Below are 20,039 nucleotides of genomic sequence, written 5' to 3' on the forward strand. Positions count from 1 at the left end.
ACATGATTATATACATAATGGAATGTTAATTGAAAGTTAATGTTAAAAATCATTGATGTTTAGTGTTTGTTTATTTATTCTTTCCACTATATAGGCCTACCGCTATCCGGCCTTCTTGCAGTAGGCTACTAATCGTGTAAAGGGGGCACTGGCACTCTTTGCTCAGCCAGTGCATGTATATTTGTATATTTACCTTTTGTCTGTGAAAGGTCTTGAAATTAGTGGTAACTCTTATGTCAAAGGTAGGAAACCACCGACCTAAAATTAGCCCAAATTAAACAAACCGTTGCGTCTTCGAGGTGTCCCAGGGGATGTGGGCCGTATCAAATTGGAAATTTCTCAAATGTTCTATTTGTACCTAAAAGCAGAAATAACGTGTGAATTTTGACTTTATATCAATAATTGCCTTTACTTTTTTACTGCTAAATATCTACACTTCTGTCAATAATGTCAATTATGTAATTTTGACATTTTGTAAGTAGGCCTATAGGCTAAAGGGAAACGACTGCATGCATTAAAAATTATTTAACTGACATATCGTTTGGTAGTGATAGGCCTATCAGTGTTAGGTTGTGGAACACATAGTCACAATGACTGGTGGTTTCTGTGTGAAGGTGAACTATTTAAATCCAGTGACACCAGAGAAATGCAGTCGTTCCTGCCGATCTGCATTCTGATCGATGCATCCTCTCACTGGCACCTGTCACTCAAACCAAGAACCCAACTGCTTTGTAATGTTTTGATCGGGTGTTGATTTGATATTTAATGACAATAGTGGAAGTTCAACAAAGCCACATTTCATCAGCCGTTTCTTACACATTGCTTTTCACGATAAAAACATCTATTTTTGTTTTGAAACATGTATTTTTGATTTCAATGAGGACGGACCGAAACCCCTTCGAGCTGACGTCACCGCAAACTCCGCCTCAGCAAAGTAGCCTACTCTATAAGTACAAATGAAGTTGAGTGAAACTCAACTCCTATTGTCTGTCGCTGCTCACTGTACCGCTGATCACACAGCAAAACGTCCAAGCAGCGACTCAGGGACCACAACACCAGCACCACCTGCACCACCAGCACCACCAGCACCATGCCGTCCCAGGAATGGATCCGCACCTCGCTGCGGACCCCTGGGATCCTGATCTTCGGGATGGTCCTTGCCCCGTGCGGCTGGATCCTTAACCTCGTCGCCACGGTGGCCCCCAACTGGCGCACGATACACGGGATACTGGACACCCCAAGGAACGAGTTCATCCAGCAGGGCATCTGGGACATCTGCCGGGCAACGGAAACCAGCCAGCTGGGCTGCGGGCTGCAGGACACGGACTACTTCAACGAGCAGATCATCGAGGTGGCCCAGGGGCTGATGGTGGCGTCTCTCATCGTCACCCTCATCGGCCTGGCCGTCGCTATCCCTGGGGTCCGCTGCTGGCGTGAGACCCCACGCTGGACCCTGGCCGGCCTGGGCGGGCTGCTGATCTTCCTGTCGGGCGTCATGACCCTCATCCCCATCGCGTGGTATACGCACATCCTGGAGGAGATCCCGGTTTCGAGCCTCTCCAGCGACGTGCGGGTGGGCTACTGCATCATCCTTGGCTACATCGGGGGCATATTCGAGGTCCTCGCGGGGCTGGTCATGTTCATCGGGATTTGCCGTTGCTGCGGCGGCAAGAACCGGGGGGAGAGGCCGGCCGACGAGGTCAGGAACTCGCAGTTCCGACACCGGAAAAACCCGCCGCCAAGGCGCTTGGAGGTGCCCAGTCTGTCAAGCTCCAAGAGCAGCGCGAGCAGCGTCGCTTACTCCCGGGACGACGACGTGTCCTTCCCGCGCGCCAAACCCGCTCCGGCCCGCTCCGTCCACACACCATACTCCAACACCAGCAGGCCCTACGACGTGGACCTCTAGAGACACGAGCACCCCGCTGAGCAGATGCTCGGACCCGGACACAGCAGTGGGTCGGAGGTTAATCGAAGAAGCATTGGTATCCTGAGATATGTATTGTGGGATCGGGAGTCGGGACTCTGGGCTGTTATGATTAGGACTACGTATTGGGATGGGTGTCATTGCAGGTGGTCCGGGGTTCAAACCCCAATGACCAGCCTCACCTGCATGAGGTCCGATCCTCTGTTGCATGGATATAAAACACTGATCCGCTGTTGTTAAAGCGAGATTACCTTAAAGTAAAAGACCTAGAAGTAGTAGTAGGCTAATATATTGTCTTAACATCCGGAACATGGAAGAACAAATACTAACTTTTTTTTAATAGCTTACGAAAAGTATTTGATTTTAGATGCTGTACATAGATTTTTGTAAAAAGCCCTTATCTTGAAGGAACATATAGGTTAGGTTGTCCTGGTGTTAGCTGATACATTTGTTGGCAGCTATTTTTTGTACATTGTCAATACTTTTATTTTGATATGCACTTTACATTCCTCGTTGAGATTGTAGATTAACAAACAGGATTGTAGTAAACTATACTGCTGACAGACTGTAGAAAACTGTAGTCTTTAAAGACTGTAGAAAATTGTAGTCCTAAAGACTACTGAACTGTAGTCCTAAAAGACTAGTGAACTTTAGTCCCTAAAGACTAGTCAACTGTAGTCCTAAAGACAGTGAATTGTAGTCCTAAAAGACTCTAGTAAACTGTAGTCCTAAAAAACGAATGAACTGTATTCCTAACTGACAGTAGTGAACTGTAGGCCTTGTCCTAAAGACTAGTGAACTGTAGTCCTGGATTATGGATTAAGTGTTGTATCAATTCCATTAAAAACTCTGCAAGAAGTTCCTCATCACATGACTCATTCTTCAGAATCAGAATCACTTTTATTACATCTTATTGTACAGTACACAAGAGACTTGGGTCCTCAACATTCACATAGCAGCAACAGTACAAGATCAAATAAATACAGATAAGAAACCATATGAAAAGAAACGAAGTAAAAAAATATAAAATAAGAATAAAAATAAATAAGTAAGTAGCAGCACCAATAATACTAAAAAGTAATGAGGTGTAATAAAGTGTGAAGTGTAGGGTGTTCAAGTGGTAGTGATAGCAGGTTATTGTGCAATAGACAAATGCTGTGCAAATACAATGGATGGTTAAATACCAGTCTGTTGTTGTGGTGGGCGTGCGGATGGTTTGGGGGAAGTATGTTTCTCAAGGAGCCTGACTGCTTGGGGGAAAAAACTGTTTGTCATCCTCTGGGTTTTGGCCCTTAGGCTTCGGTACCGCCTCCCTGACGGCAGTAGCTCAAACTGTTTCTGGTTGGGGTGGCTGGGGTCCCCAATGATTCGGAGGGCCTTCCTGACACACCGGGCCTTGTAGGTTTCCTGGATGGAGGGAAGCTCACATCCGCTGATCCTCTCAGCTGTCCGCACAACCCTTTGCAGCATTTTGCGGCTTTGGGCAGTGCAGTTCCCGTACCAGGCAGTGATGCATCCAGTCAATATGCTCTCCGTTGTGCCTCTGAAGAAGGCCCCCAGGATCTTTGGCCCCACGCCAAACTTTTTCTTTCATTTAAATGTTTGATAGTCAATACTAGTCCGGAGATTTGAACAACAATATATACACATTTTATAACATTTGAATAACTTTGAATTACTTTTGAATAATAATTTAATAACTTGCTAATTTTTTATTCGAGTCAGAGGGTTGATAATGCAGTATTACTGTAAATTGTATTTTTTGGCAAGGTTAATCGCCTTGATGTATTGGATGTACCGCATCGTATACATACATCAAGGAGAATTTATGAAGTTCTATCTACAATTCATACATGTATGAATTGTAGATAGAACTTCATAAATTCTCCTTGATATCAAGTATGAGTGCACATAGTACTTCAGATGGAAGTGTAGCAAATTCAAACACTTCCTTACCACTGGTTGGTTACCAAGGGGACCAATGGGTCTGTTACCAAGACCATGCTAACGTGTACTTCCATAGCAAAACATCAAATGTATCATCCAAGACCATCAGGTAGTGAACAGCCGGCCTACAGCCCAACAATTACTGAGAGAGAATGTATACAGCGTTCAACCCTAATTATATAACAACCAACTATACACGTCTAAAAGGAATTCCGTACGTCACTGAAATGTTGCCTATCCTGTTCACCAAGAAGTTTGAAAGGTACAAGGAGACGGCCACCTATATTTAACAAGTACACACACACACACACACACACGCACACCAACCCAGCCTCACATCACAATGTGGTATAGCTACATTGGTCCGAGGTGGAAAACGTGTCCCGTTAATAGTTCTACATTGGTCAGAGGCCTGCGTTTCTTTGGCCTCTTCTTTTCGATAGGCCATTTGATTATCAGTGGAAAATGCAATATCAACATTGTTTCAGCAAAATGTTAAATGTGTTTTGATACACGTTTTAGTTTGTGCCTTTCATTTTCATAATCAGGGTATATTCTGTCATTTTTAAATAACTGAAATGACATATTTGATTACACAACAAGTCTTTCAAACACGTAGAGCAGTGAACAAGACTTTTGTTCTGAATCTCCTTGCCCCCCAGTTATTGTATATATTCATATGAGCGTGTTTATGACCTTGGCCATTATTAATCTTCTGTAATACGCACGCATATATCCTGTTTTTCATACAATGAATACATTTAATAATTCTGAGACAGAATATAGCCTAACCCGACTATAGTCCCTCAGAACCCCAAATGAGCAGGAAAAACACCACAAGCAATTTAACTGACTAATCAGACACAATCACTGTACGAAGATTATGACGATAAAAGCCACATTTATAACTATTTCTAACTGCTATCAAAACACATTTTAATGCAGAATCTGTATCAAAGTATTGCACTTCCCAAACTGTGACGCAGGCCTATAGAAAAGAAGAGGCACAAATGTTTAGGGGAGTTATATTACAAAGGAGTTACAGTACATTTTAGTGACTGGGTTGCACACACACACACACACACACACACACACACACACACACACACACACACACACACACACACACACACACACACACACACACACACACACACACACACACACAGGGCCGTAGCACCAAATCCTGGGCCCCTATACTATAGCTACTGATGGGCCCCCTGCGCCAGTTTGTTGACGGGGGGGGGGGGGGGGGGGGGGGGGTCTGGAGCAATTGTTGACGGGGGGTCCGGGGGGGGGGGGGGGGGGTTCGGAGCGATTGTTGACGGGGGGGGGGTGAAAATATATATATATATATATATTTTTTGGTCATGGGCCCCCCCTCTGCCTTGGGCCCCCCCACAACTGTCCCCTTTGTCCCCGCAGTCCGACGGCCCTGCACACACACACACACACACACACACACACACACACACACACACACACACACACACACACACACACACACACACACACACACACACACACACACACACACACACATTAATTAAGCCAGAAACAACGTTAACCTAACGAGGGATAGATTCAGGTCTAACGTTAACACAAAGCCCTTCATCTCCCCGACAACGTGGACCAGCACAGGAAGGGGTTTGTAAATATCTGCACTGCAGGAGTTGTGTACATGCCATATCTTCCGAGACACTGTTGGAACAACGCTCCAAGTATGCATGCAATGCAGGCCTACTGGTTCACTGAGTCCTCTGACAGAGCCACCTCACCCCGGGTCTGAACAAAGCAGTGCTGTGAGAACTGGACTTCTCTCACACCTTAGAGGGGTGAGGCTTCACTGGCTGGTGGGACAGGCACAAACACTGCAGAGATATATTCCAATCCCTCAATCTATAATCAGAGCACGATAAAACTGCAGGTTGAGGGGTTCTAGTCTGTGTATATCAAAGAGTAGAGTATTCAGCTCATGTAAATGGCTAATAAATAGGTTTAGTTGTTCTTTGTGTCAAGTTTCATTATTTAGTAAACACTGATACTTGACACTGATACTGATGATTTGAACACCATCAGCCACATTCTTTTACAATCAAAAACTGCAAATTTTGCATTTTATTCCAACACTACAGAGTCTGTACATGAAAGACAAGTCATTGAAAATATGAGTTGCTCAAGAAACACTAGCGCTAAACAGTCAAAATACCAGCACTAATCCAAGCTGTTAAAATAAGAGCTGTTGTACAATGTTAAACACGTCTTTCAAATCAAGGCATTTTATTGTCATGTTTGCATTCAAATAAAAGGACCAACAGATATAATCCTTACTGAGGAATATTTTAATGGGAAATACAAAAACTAAATAGAGCATTGAATAATGTATAAAAGCATAAACATATGTTTTATAGCCTACAGCTAGTTTAGCACAGAACCACTAAATAGCTAAATTAACTATAAAGGACATTTAACGGAAGGTAAGTGATCAATAAAGTGAAATGTTTTTTGTTAAACATGAAAAATATTTCATAACTGCGCGGACCAATCAGACGGTCCCCTAGTTCCCAGCTAGCTCCAGCCAATCCCAGGAGACCTCATGTTAAATGAAGACGAACTGGTTTTTCAAGTATTGACTCCTGTTAAATATGATGGGATGCAAATACAATGCAAGGAACTAGTTTAGGACACACATCTACCTTGCTTACAAAGCCTTTGCATGTCTGATAAATACTACACATCATGGTAAGGCGAAAACACAGTTGGCTGCATGTAAAGAAAAGTAACAATGGTCATAGTGATCGGTATTACAGCATTAATGTTATATGTTGGTGGTTTTCATCGGTCAGGTCTCAATGATCTTCAGTCAGTTTTGTGATCGTTGTGAATTGTTCTGGTCCACGCTGCGCATCTGTGCATAAAGAATAAGACGACTATGTGAACACAATGTATGCACCACCTGATTCAGCAGTTAAGCACAACACTATATATGTGATTTCATAACCCCCTCACCCTTAAATAATTAGTTGTTACACAATTAACATGAAGGAACAGTTGACTAAACATGAGTGCGATATCTGCCCTTCTCCGTGTGATAGTTTGAGTCGGTTCTGCTTTATGAAGTTGTCTCATTAACATTAGCTGAACACAGCCGCCTACTGGCGACCGGAGGCAGGACAACAACAACCCTGCTCTGCAAGCTCTGGCTCTCAAAACTGGGCTCTTACTCAAAACTGGTGGGGAAAGACTGATTCAGGTGCTAGCATAGTGATGCTGACAGGATACAGCTTTTCGATTGAAGATGGTGAAGTCTTTGAACCCCATTAGACCCTGCATGCATACTGTTGTATAAGAGGGTAAAGTGCACAAGTTATGCAAGTTCTCAGTAAACAGCACTGAACGTAAAACTGCCTCCTTTGCCATCTATACAGCTTTTTGATCCGCGCTTTGGGGTTACTAGAGATGCTCAGATTGATCGGCGTCTGATCAATCGGAGCATCTGTAGTTTTAATGATCTTTTATAATTGTTCAGACACTTTTATCCAAAGCGACTTAATTCAGATGCATATGTGATCAAGAAGTAGTTAGGGATAAGGGGCGTTTTGATGGAGAATGTCGGCTTGTAGACACTGGGGATGGACGGAGAAGCAGTCCCTCGTTGGGTTCATATACGCGTTAGTCCTTATGTGGTATGAACAGACGTCCTCCGGCAGTGTCCATATAGAACGTTGCCAACGGCTGCGTGACTACTAGCATCCTTAACTGGTGTTCTTCCGAGTGAGGCTTGACAACCAGTCACGTGACATGACGTAGTATTTATCAGTGTGAATGGCAGCATAATGATTTACCTCACATCAGCGGAAGGATTTATACCACCACTACATTAGACCAAATGTACCCAAAATCTAAAATGAGGACCAATTTATTTAGCGTGTCATCTCCTGCCTACCGTGCTCAGACCTCCCGGTCACACATCCACCCGGTATCCCCTGGTTATTAACTCTGACCTGTGGATGAAAACGCACATTCAAAAAAATCAAGATTCACGTGAACGATGTAAGGAGCAGCCCCAAGAGGCAAACACACAGAGTCCACCATAATACCCATATAGTAGTACACACATGCAGTACACCCTAGTAGTACAGACCTACAGTACATCCATATAGTAGTAAACACACATAGTAGTACACTCATAAAGTACACAAAAACAGTACACACGTATAGTAGTGCACCCATATAGTAATGCACACATACAATACACCCATAATATCGATATAGTAGTACACACATACAGTATACACATAATATCGATACATTGCGCCATAATATCAATACAGTACCCATAATACCCACACAGTACACCCATAATATCTATATTCTATATATTAATATATACATTATAGTGCACCCATGCCACACATTGCGCTCCCAGTACCGACCTCTTCCTCTTCTTCTGCCTCTGTCGGATCTTGGCGACGAGGAAGGCGATGAGGATGAATCCCACGATGAAGGCCAGAACCCCGAGGGTCAGGGACACACTCAGGGAATCGTTCACCGTGTCCTCGCACCTATCCCCCTGGGATTATGGGATGGCACATCAGAACCACAAGTATCCACTTCCCAAATACATCCACCAATCATCCTCCATCGATCATCATAAATCATCTGTCAGTCAATGACTGCAGGTCAAGATAAACAAATGAGTTCCAACGTTAATGTTTTCACTGTGGGATCATCACTAACCGGTTTCAGGTCTTAATCCTGTGACATCACAAACCTGTGTCAGTACTTAATCCTCTCTGACATCACTGTTACCTGTGTCAGGACTTAATCCTCTGACATCACTGTTACCTGTGTCAGGACTTAATCCTCTGACATCACTGATACCTGTGTCAGGACTTAATCCTCTGACATCCCTGTTATCTGTGTCAGGACTTAATCCTCTCCGACATCACTGTTACCTGTGTCAGGACTTAATCCTCTGACATCACTGTTACCTGTTCAGGACTTAATCCTCTGACATCACTGTTACCTGTGTCAGGACTTAATCCTCTGACATCACTGTTACCTGTGTCAGGACTTAATCCTCTGACATCACTGTTACCTGTGTCAGGACTTAATCCTCTGACATCACTGTTACCTGTGTCAGGACTTAATCCTCTGACATCACTGTTACCTGTGTCAGGACTTAATCCTCTGACATCACTGTTACCTGCGTCAGGACTTAATCCTCCCCAACATCCCTGTTACCCGTGTCAGGTATTAAACCCCACAATATATCTGCTAGACCTTCCCAGGGCACACTGGTTGATACCAGTTCCTTGTGATTTTCGATAGAAGCCTTTCATTCACATCATTTCCCAAACATCCCCGGTTGCCATCCAATGGCGTGTATGCATACCCGCTGAACCAGAATAGCGTTTGATTTGCATGCATGGAGATCAGAGCGCACAGCATGTCCTATGCAGACAGGCCACAATCCCGTCCTACCTTGTATCCTAGCATGCAGTCACAGAAGCTTCCTCCTCCTCCTGCCATGGGGTCCTTGCAAGTTCCCCTCCCATTGCACTGCGTCTCTCCACAGGGGGGCAGGCTGAGGTCCACCACTCGGGGCAGGAAAAAGGGGGCTATGGAGTTTGCCATGGGGGACCTGACGGATGGATGGATGGACCAGGAGGTGGAAGGTGGGATGGCTGGGTTTAGAGAATGGTTGGGAAGGCACTACCTATAGAATAAAAGATAGAAAACTATGAGGTTGATCAATGGTCTCAGGGTCTCATTGTATTAATTGTTAGACAGTTAGATATTGTTTTGCTCCATCCTGTTCTCCTCCCTGCCTCTTACCCTATTTTGTTCTTTAAGCCATTGATCAAAGGAGCCACTGAGGGGTTGGTGTTAGCATCAAATGGCCCTTCCCCCCGAAGACAGCCCAACGACAGATCCCTGTCCACACATCCCTCCCTACCAGTGCCCGCCTCTGTCCCCCACGTTGAGTTCATTTTTCAGCGTTCAGGACAGCCTATATTGTACGCGCTCTATATTGAGCCACCGGGGCGTCACCCACGTCATGTTCCTTTTTGTGTATTCTGTTCCTCTTGTTCTTCTGCTCCCTGTTGTCTGTCTCCAACATCAAATGGCCCATCAACAGATCCCCTCAGTGACCCCTCCTTTAAATTGGTACATTAATCCCTCGCAGGATAACAGGTTACGGTTCCCTCTTGCCCAGGTATCAACTAATCCCCCCCCCCCCCCCGGGATGTTTTTTTTTAAATGGTTCAACCAGTCCTTGTACCACGTCTCAATGGAGTAATTACATGACAAGGTGGGACCCTATTTCATTGTGTTCATGTACACGCCCATACTCTAGTAACCACAACGGAACTGGTTGGCTCTGGTAGTGAGCACAGCATCCACCCAAACTAGACTTGTCTGGAAAGATTTGATGCTTCTTTGTTTAGTAGGTCTGCAAAAAACTTTTAGATGCAATAAACTGTGAAAAATAAAGTCATGCGTTTCTAGAAGTGGAGTCCCTTCACTTTGTTAACCTGGCCTGATCTGCCTACATTAATATCACCTACTCGAGGACCTCAAGGGCCTACAACACATCCAAGCTATTACTAATATTATGAAATACAACATTTAGAATTTACCTTGTCATACAATCACATGTTCTCCCTCATTTAAAGTTTGTGTTTGAAATAGAGTTCCACAACGTTTGAATCTAGGAGGCGTTCTAGGGGATGCGAGTTTGAACACATTCCTTCACCGCTTCTGAAGGACACATGGACATCACAGGTAGAAGCTAACTATTTAAAAATGTATTAAACAAATCGGTACATACGAGCAAGGCATATTCTCCAAACTCAGTTTCAACAGCATTCAGGTCAGCTTACGAAGACATGAAACCAAAATGAGGAACTGATCTGGTAGGCTTTTGTTCTATGACAAGTCTACACAGGCAGCCAGATATGGCTGTAGAACACGGGAGAGCTCCGAAACGCACACACTGCAGTCAACTCACCAAAGAAGACTTTTGCAGGCTAGAGTTGTCTCTCAGGGCGGCCTCTCAACTGGTCTGTTGTCAGGGTGTGGGAGCAGAGGTGGGTTTCTGTCTCCTCTAGAGGAATCGGAGTACAATGGAAGGGGAACCCAACACCAGGTTTTGAAGAGCTGCCTCCCCCGTTCACACACCCCTCCCACTACCTGGACCTGGTCATGCCCTTACATGCCGTTTCAACTCTGTTCCAGTGATTTAGGAAGCATATCCCAAAGGAGTCTGCAAACAAACGCAGTCTCTAGAGATAAGACTGTTGCCCAACTATTGTTCTAGCATGGTGGTGGGTGGATACATCCAAGGAACTTTACATCTACAGTAGGTAACTTGTTGAACAACATTACACACAGTGATTTGGCAAGAAGGAACAAGAATGTGTGGCTTCTTTCATATTGAGGTCAGCCACTGCTCGGAGGAAACCCATTCTGATCTGGTCCATAGGAGCGTTAACTCAGTTACAGGATTTATTTTACCTTCCCTCAGGGTTGGAGAATTCATCCTGGTGTCTTAATTTGGGGCATGTGAAACCCTTTGGGACTGACTGATGAGAGCAACTTTATTTGTCTTGGAACTAGGTCAGCTGTTTGGACAAAGGTGACCAGTCTAGCCAATGGAATACCTTCTGTTGTGGACGAGAAGCAAAGAGGAGAGTCTGGTTTCAGCAGCATGTTTATTAGTAAAGATATCAAGCTATGACACACCCAAATAAATTGCCCAAGCATGTCCAAAGTCAAAGCAGATGACTCATTGAGGCAACCAATATTTGAATAATGTCCAGCCATGGTAAGAACGTTGAGTATTTACATGTATTTTTGAATTATTTCATGATTACACGGTCGAGTCAAATGTCCATTTAAAAAGGGTATAATGCACTATAATGTCACATGTGGCCGGTTCATCCAGGAGTCTGGACAGTCTTAAGTTACTAGTCCTTAGGGTTGGGGCCCAGGGGGTTCTTTGTCTGGTTCTGCTGGCGTGCCATTCTCCACCGGGTCCACGGGGGAGTCCAGATCCTGCAGAGATCAACAACGCAACAATGCATCTAAATTTATGAAGAACTCTGTGGTACATTCAAAAAATTTCTAGGCAATTCATCTTTAACTCTGTGCATCTATTTCTTTACCGTCTCAAACTGACCTTCCCCGAACATACAAGCTCCAGGCTGGAGGAACCCTTTATAATTCAAAAGGTGTTTCTCACCTCGGTGTCGGAGTCATAGAAGTCCTCTGGCAGGGACATCGCCATGTTGGTCATCAATGTCTCCTTCTCCATGGACCGCCTCCTCCCCAGCCCACACGCACGCCTGCGACAACACCTCACATTTAAGTCCCGCCCACCAGTTTCCACATGGAGACCATTATAAAGCCAAGTACATTAATAAATGGTGTCGTGCATGTTAAAAGACTTAAGATTTGGACAGAGCAACGCAGCCCGAGTCAACTGGTGCGTTACCTCTTCTTGTACCCCACCGCCGCAGCAACCAGTCCAGTCAGGGCGCACAGGGTCGCTATGACAGCGGGGACGTGGCTCCCTCCCTCTTCCACTTGGCAGAACTCGCCACTGTAGCCATGGTTACACTGGCAGGCCAGGTCCACGCCGGAGCATCTTCCCTGGCCGCTGCAGTGCGTGCTGTCACAGGAAGTCAAGTTCTTCTGGACGCCAGGAACGGCAGCAATGGCCTCATCCACTCCAACCCAAGCTTTGATACCGCCTGAAAAGAAGACCAGTGATGCTTAAAGTGGAAGGGAACTCCTGGCTCAAACTCAGCCTTTTTTTCGAGTTTGAGCTGACCTAGGTCCTCATTGTTGTAAAATCACTTCTACCATTAATCTGAATTTTATATTCTTTACATTTAACAGGTAAGTCCTAAGGAGGCTTCAATGTCATTCCGTACTATGAAAAACTATAATGGCTGAGAGGGACATAAAGCACCACGTGGTAGGCTACTAGAAGGCTAACCGCGTTCTCGCTGGGAGCCAGCTTGACCGAAACATAGGAGCTCAGCGTGGCGCGCTTGTCACTGCCCCGTCAAAGTAGAAAGCTTGCACTTATGTCCGTCCAAATTTAAGGACGTTCACAGAATAGTTTGCAGGGACTGGCATAAACATTGTAATCCTGGTTTCTTTAAACATCTTATTGCAGTAATTGACAAAAGATTTTGGGTCATTGGCCTTTAAAAAAAAGAAGAAAAAACACGAGTGGGGCCTAATAACCACCCTATCACTAATAATCAGGGTTAGGCAGTCAACCAGCCTCAAGTCGAGGCAGTCAACTGCATCAGGGTTATGTAGTCAAACTGCATAGGTGTTAAACAGTTGAACTCTGAGCCCCAGGGCGTGCTATTGGAAGTACTTGAATGTTTCTGATTGGGGTAGACGTGTGTTGTAGGACTACTGACCTCTACCTCCGCAGGACTCCTGGCCAGGCTCACAGGGCGGCACCGAAACACAGGAAGTGACATCTGAAATGCGGAAGTCCCACCCACAGCGACAGGTCCGCCCGTCAGGGTGTGCGAGACACAGCTGAGCACAGCCTCCATTCTGAACGGAGCAGCTGTTGCTCCCTGGAAGACACAAGAACACAGGACAGAGCCTAGTAGTGGTACAAATGGTAGCAGTAACAGACGCTTTTATCCAATGTGACAGAGTGAGAACCGAGCCACGCTGCCGTGGAACACTGCCAACAGATTTAAAGGATCTTCATGTTGAACCCAAAAAGTTAAAGGGGCACTGTAGCATTTTTACTTGTGTATTAGCTAAAATCAATGTCTTCATTGTTAAATATGTCCTCATTGGTGTAAAATCACCTCTGCCAATAATCTGATTTATCCTAGGCTTCCATGTCCTACTGGACTATGAAAAACTATTACGGCCGATAGGGACATAAAGCACTACGTGGTACTAGCAGGCTAAACGCGTTCTCGCTCAGAGCCAATTTAGAAGGAGCTCAGCGTGACGCGTTCGTCACTACACCGGCCAATTTGAAAGCCTGCACTTCATAATGCAAGTTCAAGGAACCCACTTCCCAAAAGGTGCAAACCAAAGGGAATTAAAACGCTAGCTTGACCAAAGACTAGGGTAAAAAACGCAGTAGCTTTTCCCAGGTTTAAAGAGCTAATGAAGGATTACGATTTTCAAAAGGGATGCTGAAGTTGCCTGCTTACTTCGACAGGAAAGTCAATGTTACGTTCTAACTAACAAGATTTTGACATTGCTTGGATTTTTCATTCAGTACATACTAGGCACTAGACAGAACATGTATAGTTAAAAGCATAAACAGTCGTTGGTGGATAGCAGCGTAGGCCATGTTTGATTGAATAAGAGTTGCATTTCATGCCTTCTCCCTCCCAAGATCATCTGCCTCCCTGTCCCCTCCTCTCCCTACCCTATAGAATGTATCATTACTAATTAGCACATAGTTCATGCATTGTAGAGCAATATAAGCACTGTAGTTGCAACGCACAGTTGAAAAAGCGAGCACTATTCGTTTGAATGCAATTTTCCAAGTAGATAAAATATTCCTACAGCGTCCCTTTAAAGGTTGAAATGGATCAAAGAACAGACCTTTACCTAGATCTTTTTCCTCAGCCCCTGGGTGTGCACCTGCATAAATGTACCGCTGTTTTAATGCTGCTGTCCTGCCAAAACTAATGTGGCCCCTACATATGTTGTATTCAGTTAGCTGACTACCGGTACATATGTCTAATTAGTTAGTTTATGCTACACGTGAACCACTTAGGATGGCAATGGATATCGTCTTACGTAATGGGGAGTCACGCTAATAAAAACTAATAAACCGTTTATAAAAACAAATAAATCTGTTTGATCTTGCTTATTTTTGGAGCGTCAACGTGTAGCATATACTACATGATGTGAACGCTCCTTATATACACTACACGGAGCGGTTTAATGGAGAATCCACCTCTTCAAGCTATCCCTCTGGAACCAAGTCTTCCTAATACTTACCATGTTAATCGTCTGGTTGTGCAAGCTGAGCACAACAAAGTACAATTGTGCTACTCTACTACTCATCCGATTCATTTGACTGTTCAGCCCATACAGGTGAGCATGTCATTGACCACACACCCACCCCCACACCCACACACCAGGGAAGTACCATCAGCCACATAATCACCCCAATGTCTCATGCTCAACACTACAATGATTAGTGCTCTTTGCAGTTCTTCCGAAAATACAAAGATAGTTAACTTAACATCAACTTTTAGGATGAGTTGGAAACGTAGTAAGGTCGGTAAAATAGTGCCCTAGTAAGAAGATGGTAATATGTATTCACATTTGGTAACATAAAAACTTTGTCCTAGTAAAAGACGTTACCAGTTAAGGCAAAAGTCTCATCGTAAGCTAGCAACAGCAGTAAAAAAAAGACATGTTTTAAAAAGAGCCAGTAACATGGCAACAGTTTTAACAGGAGCTAGCATCAGTAGTAAGGTGATTGGTACCCGTCTGGCTGGACCTGCTGTAGGCCTTGAGAGATAGCAGGGAGGACCTTATCTGGAACCAGAGCTGTCTGGGCTGAAGCCCGTCGCTCACCCACAGTCTGCTGGTTCCTACAGAAACAGATGGAACTTTAGAAACTATGCAAATGCTCATTACCTCATATTCATTTTCATAGCTTTTTCAAATAAGCAAAACAATGAGAAACATCTGTTCAGGAAACAAATTAAACTTGTTTCCATCTAATCTCAACATTGAAATCCCTGGCCAGTAGAGAAACTATTTTACTTGTCAGGGTCTAAACATGAAATATTTGTTTGAGAATCCCGTTTTTCATTCTGCTTCCTGCTCTTTCAAACATTGTGCAACATGCATGACATAGGCCTTCAATACAGGCTATTGTAGTTATTATGCAATTTGTATTCTACATATTTGTGCTACAAAGACATGGCATGAACAAGACTCAAGCAGAAGTGACCAACACTGACAATTCTCTGTAAAACCTGTTCTGTGAGTTACTGGCAGCCCATCATGAAATACAAACATCCACTTCATCAAAACACTTCCTTGTTAAATCCTAGTGAATTGTAATCTAGCCAGCTGTCTAGACCATCTACTGCAACCTAGCCAGATATATACACAGCTACTACAACCTAGCCAACAGTCTACACAGCTACGAGAACCCACTCAACTGTCTAAATAGTTACATAAACCATCCGTCTATAGTTTTCTACTTTCTTCTGTATGTTAGTTTACTAACGTACACATCTGCTAACCAGAGGCATAACTACTACCGCACTAGGATATAGGATATAATACATTCTTCCTCAAGCCAAAACGGGCCATCTGTAGAAAGACGCTTGCATGTTCTGAGGCATGGGCGTCCAAGAGCGTGTCGAGTCAGGCTCACCCTGGTCAGAGGTCACCCAGAGCAGCATGTTGTCCACACGGGTGAAGAGCATGAGGAAGCCTGGGCCCGTCTGGTAGGCCCTGTACCCAGTACCGTCCACGCCCATGGAGCCCACCACGCCCTCAGCTGGACACAGACATTACATCATGGGTGCAAGAGGATTCAATCATTATTATACTGAAATGTAATAATAATCTAATATTTTATTAAACAATATCTACTGAATGATCAAATGTTGCAGGGCTCCAGAATAACTTTTCTCTAGAAGCACTGTGGCCCCTAACTGAAAATATTCGGGGCGCAACCAGAAATTTTAGGGGCATACAGCGTAAATCAACACGCCAACCAAATATTCACATTTCTACAAATGTTTGGTGTATTACTTATAAATATCTTGATAATAGATGCAGAAATTAAAATATGCCGTTTCAAATTCAGCGTCACATTTTATTGTGATTCTCATCCATACCAAAGGTTTCCACGTGTGCGCACATGCGTTCGACGAGCACGGAAGCGACGGTTTCACGGGAGTACGCCCGCTTGTCGTGCCGTTTGACAGGACGCTGCGCCTCCTCTCTCCCCGCTTGCCTCTCCATTGAGAAGGCATTAGCAGGCGCTACAAACGCCTCCCGTGTGAAGAGCCTTTCATGGCACCTGAAGCAGAATCCTGCACGTGTTCGGGTACCCGTGGGTACTTTGGATGAAAAATAATGTACCGGGTGTGTGCCGGACGCCCGAACAGCGCGGGTCAGTCGCAGGTTTTGCGATTATTATTATTTTTTCTTCGGTCCTGGATTTGTTACTCAGGACAGGAGGAGTCAACTAAAACCCTTAACAGTGGATGATATGCTTTTTTTGCACAGCAATCTATAGCACCACGACAAACACCAGATAGTGTATCTAATGTGCCTAATTTTCCTTCGGGTGCGGGTCGGGCGTCGATATCAATTTATAGCAGGTCTTGTCGGGTGCGGAATGTAATTCGCGGTACTGTCGGAACACGGGTCGGATGCGGTTTTAGGTATTACGCAATAAAAATAGCAAATTTACTGGTCGCATGTGCGCGACCAGATATAAAATTCAGTCGCACACTCAAATTTTGGTCGAAAATGCAAACATCTGGTCGCAGTCTGGTCCCAGTCCGTACCTAAATCAGCCCAGAAGATCCGCTTGCCGTCTTTGTCAAAAACCAGGGAGGTAGGGATGTTGCTTTTCTTCCACAGGACCACCCGTTTACGGCCGTCCATGTAGGCACAGTCAACCTGTGACGCAGTCTTCCTTGACATCCCCACTGCCGAGTAGCAGAGACGCCCGGAGGGTGGATGGACCGCAATGGAGGTACAGCCCTGAAAGACATCCCGCCATCTCTAGCAGTGATCCATGTATGACACCATCCCGCTAGCAATGATCCGTGTTCGAACCCATCCCTCTAGCAGTGATGTGTACCATTCCATCCCTCTAGCATGGATGTGTACCATTCCATCCCTCTAGCATGGATGTGTACCATTCCATCCCTCTAGCATGGATGTGTACCATTCCATCCCTCTAGCATGGATGTGTACCATTCCATCCCTCTAGCATGGATGTGTACCATTCCATCCCTCTAGCATGGATGTGTACCATTCCATCCCTCTAGCATGGATGTGTACCATTCCATCCCTCTAGCATGGATGTGTACCATTCCATCCCTCTAGCATGGATGTGTACCATTCCATCTCTCCAGCAGTGATGGTGCTGGTAGTACCTTTAGCGAGCCCTCTAGGAGGGCGGTGGTGTAGGCTCCGTCGATGGAGGTCAGGTGCAGGTCGGGCAGGTTAAGGCTGGTCCAGTAGACGTTGGAGGTCACCCAATCAACAGCCAGCGCAGTTACCTCATCATCCTTCTACGGAAGGAACAATTTAAGAACACACGTTGTACCCTTTAAACACTACAGGAGTGTAGGCATGTAAATGACCAATGTACATTAGGCAGAGTATTGTTAGACAGTAACAAATACGCTTTCCATCAATTGAAATGTTGTCAATATAATGCAACATCAATATTGCTCAATCTGTAGGCGAATGAGGGGAAGGGGCTCGAGTCACACCGGGGCTCTACCCCAAATGCCATAACAGCAAAAGCAGTTTGCCGACCTGCCGCTACAAGTGATCCAAAAGGGCACGTTCATTAGTCTTTAGAATAAGTGAATATCAAGTGAATATCATAATTGAGTGAAGGTGTTTTTCGCCATCGACGCAGCGCGCTAGTTGAAGTCCTTCCACCGATTCATTACGGCAGCGTTTCACATTGGATTCATTAGTGGACTGAACAATAAGTCAAAACACTAGCTCTAGTGGAGCTGACAAGTTTACTGTCCGTCTTTCTCAGGGTCTTGACCCCGAGGGAGAGGGGGGGGGGTTCTGGTTCTGGACCGCGAGCGAGAGGGGGGGGGGTTCTTGGTCTTGACCTTGAGGGGGGGGTTCTGGGTTTACCTTGAGTGTGAGGATGTTTCCAGCTGGAGTCAGAGCCTGCTTGGTCTTGGAGGCGCTCAGCTTCAGGAGCTCCAGTGAGCCGTGGCCGCCGTCGGCCAGGTACACCGACCGCTCGTGGATGTCGGCATCCAGAGCGGACGCCCGGCTCACCGCAGGAATGCTCACGACCCGGTGGACAGCGGGCAGCTTCTGGAGAGAGACGCCGTTCTGGAGGGAGCTCAGGAACACCTGATGGTCGGAGAAGAGGCCGATCCAACAGAAGAACAGGTACTGTTGTGAATACACACCGCTATCTGCACTTCACATCCTCTCTATCTTTGCATTACATGAGCAATGTCAACCATTTTGCATAACATCGTTAGTTGGCAATAAAGTCTGAGTCTCAACATCTTCCCATTTAATAATTTATCACTTCTATTTAAAGAGAATTACAGGGAATTAATATTAGTTGAGTGTAGGGAAATTGGAGAGCAAACCCAGAACCTTTTAGGGTAGTCTAACACCCCAGCCACTAGACTACCTCAACATAAAAGCATGGCATGAGCTGTCTGAACAAAGTTTGAGCTGGGCGCTGGGCGTTGGGCGTTGGTCATTACCTGGGTGATGGAGGTCTGGGAAAGCAGTAGAAGGAAGGCGCTCTCTGAAGGGGGGGAGCAGGTGACTCTGCTCTGGGAGAGGAACAGCCCCAATGGGCAACGGCACACAGCGGTGGGCCCCTGGAGGGCCCCGGAGCCCGGCCCCAGCAGGCAGATGTGGGAACACCTGGTCTTGTCACACGGGCTGATGAGGGCGGGCTGGGAGAGGGGATGCATCAGCTAGAGAGGGGACACGTTCCCGTTAGACGACAGCCACATGGTGGGGGACTTATAGTGCGTGGGATCTGGCCGATTATTATTAAAATCGCGCGAGTTGGGGTTGGTGGGGTGGAATTTTCAGACCCAGAAATGGGGTCACGAGCCAAGGATGAGAAGGCAGTCAGGGGTCAGAGAGGGAGGCACTAAAGCAGTTCAGAAGGCTGGACAAGAAGGCCCTTAGTAATGTCGTGTGTGGCTTTGTTCATCTGTGAATATGACATGATGAAAACCCGAACCTTGAGTCCAAATGGTTGTCCTGGTCTTTTCAGCAGAACCTTCTGGTCTTTCCCGGTGGATTTATCGGCAGAGCGAATCGTTCTCCTCTTGGTGTCCGACCAATACACCCTGTCGTTGAACACCGCTACCGAGAACGGACTTGGAGTTTCATCCAGCTGGAGGATCTAGCGACCAAACAGCAGCCATCGGGT

General features: G+C 45.5%; 3 protein-coding genes across 7 annotated transcripts in view; 1 reads left to right on the top strand and 2 right to left on the bottom strand.

Moving 5' to 3' along the window:
* The first annotated feature begins 957 nt into the window (after positions 1-957).
* Positions 958-2,733, top strand: cldn23.2 (claudin 23.2). The gene has a single exon (XM_056578346.1). The coding sequence runs from the start codon at positions 1,091-1,093 to the stop codon at positions 1,904-1,906; it is 816 nt and encodes a 271-aa protein (XP_056434321.1). The 5' UTR covers positions 958-1,090; the 3' UTR covers positions 1,907-2,733.
* Positions 2,734-5,915: 3,182 nt separating this feature from the next.
* LOC130372369 (fibropellin-1-like) lies at positions 5,916-11,100 on the bottom strand. Its single transcript, XM_056578347.1, has 5 exons — positions 10,890-11,100; positions 9,359-9,593; positions 8,308-8,444; positions 7,818-7,875; positions 5,916-6,779 (listed from the first exon to the last, which is right to left on the bottom strand). Exons 2-4 carry the CDS (start codon positions 9,509-9,511, stop codon positions 7,836-7,838), a joined length of 330 nt encoding a protein of 109 aa, XP_056434322.1. The 5' UTR covers positions 9,512-9,593; positions 10,890-11,100; the 3' UTR covers positions 5,916-6,779; positions 7,818-7,835.
* Positions 11,101-11,579: 479 nt separating this feature from the next.
* Positions 11,580-20,039, bottom strand: part of si:dkey-88l16.3 (low-density lipoprotein receptor-related protein 2) — a 33,391-nt gene continuing 24,931 nt past the window's right edge. For all 5 annotated transcript variants that reach the window (XM_056578351.1, XM_056578350.1, XM_056578349.1 and 2 more), the window contains exons 38-48: positions 19,848-20,012; positions 19,354-19,572; positions 18,758-18,985; positions 18,031-18,168; positions 17,434-17,632; positions 16,287-16,412; positions 15,382-15,489; positions 13,321-13,485; positions 12,375-12,633; positions 12,123-12,225; positions 11,580-11,935 (exon numbers count right to left, since the gene is read on the bottom strand). In XM_056578351.1, the coding sequence (XP_056434326.1) occupies positions 11,855-11,935; positions 12,123-12,225; positions 12,375-12,633; positions 13,321-13,485; positions 15,382-15,489; positions 16,287-16,412; positions 17,434-17,632; positions 18,031-18,168; positions 18,758-18,985; positions 19,354-19,572; positions 19,848-20,012 (1,791 nt within the window). In that variant the 3' untranslated portion in view covers positions 11,580-11,854. The remainder of the gene's footprint in view (positions 11,936-12,122; positions 12,226-12,374; positions 12,634-13,320; positions 13,486-15,381; positions 15,490-16,286; positions 16,413-17,433; positions 17,633-18,030; positions 18,169-18,757; positions 18,986-19,353; positions 19,573-19,847; positions 20,013-20,039) is intronic.

This window comes from Gadus chalcogrammus, chromosome 19 (assembly GCF_026213295.1).
Source record: "Gadus chalcogrammus isolate NIFS_2021 chromosome 19, NIFS_Gcha_1.0, whole genome shotgun sequence".
Classification (NCBI taxonomy): Eukaryota; Metazoa; Chordata; class Actinopteri; order Gadiformes; family Gadidae; genus Gadus; species Gadus chalcogrammus.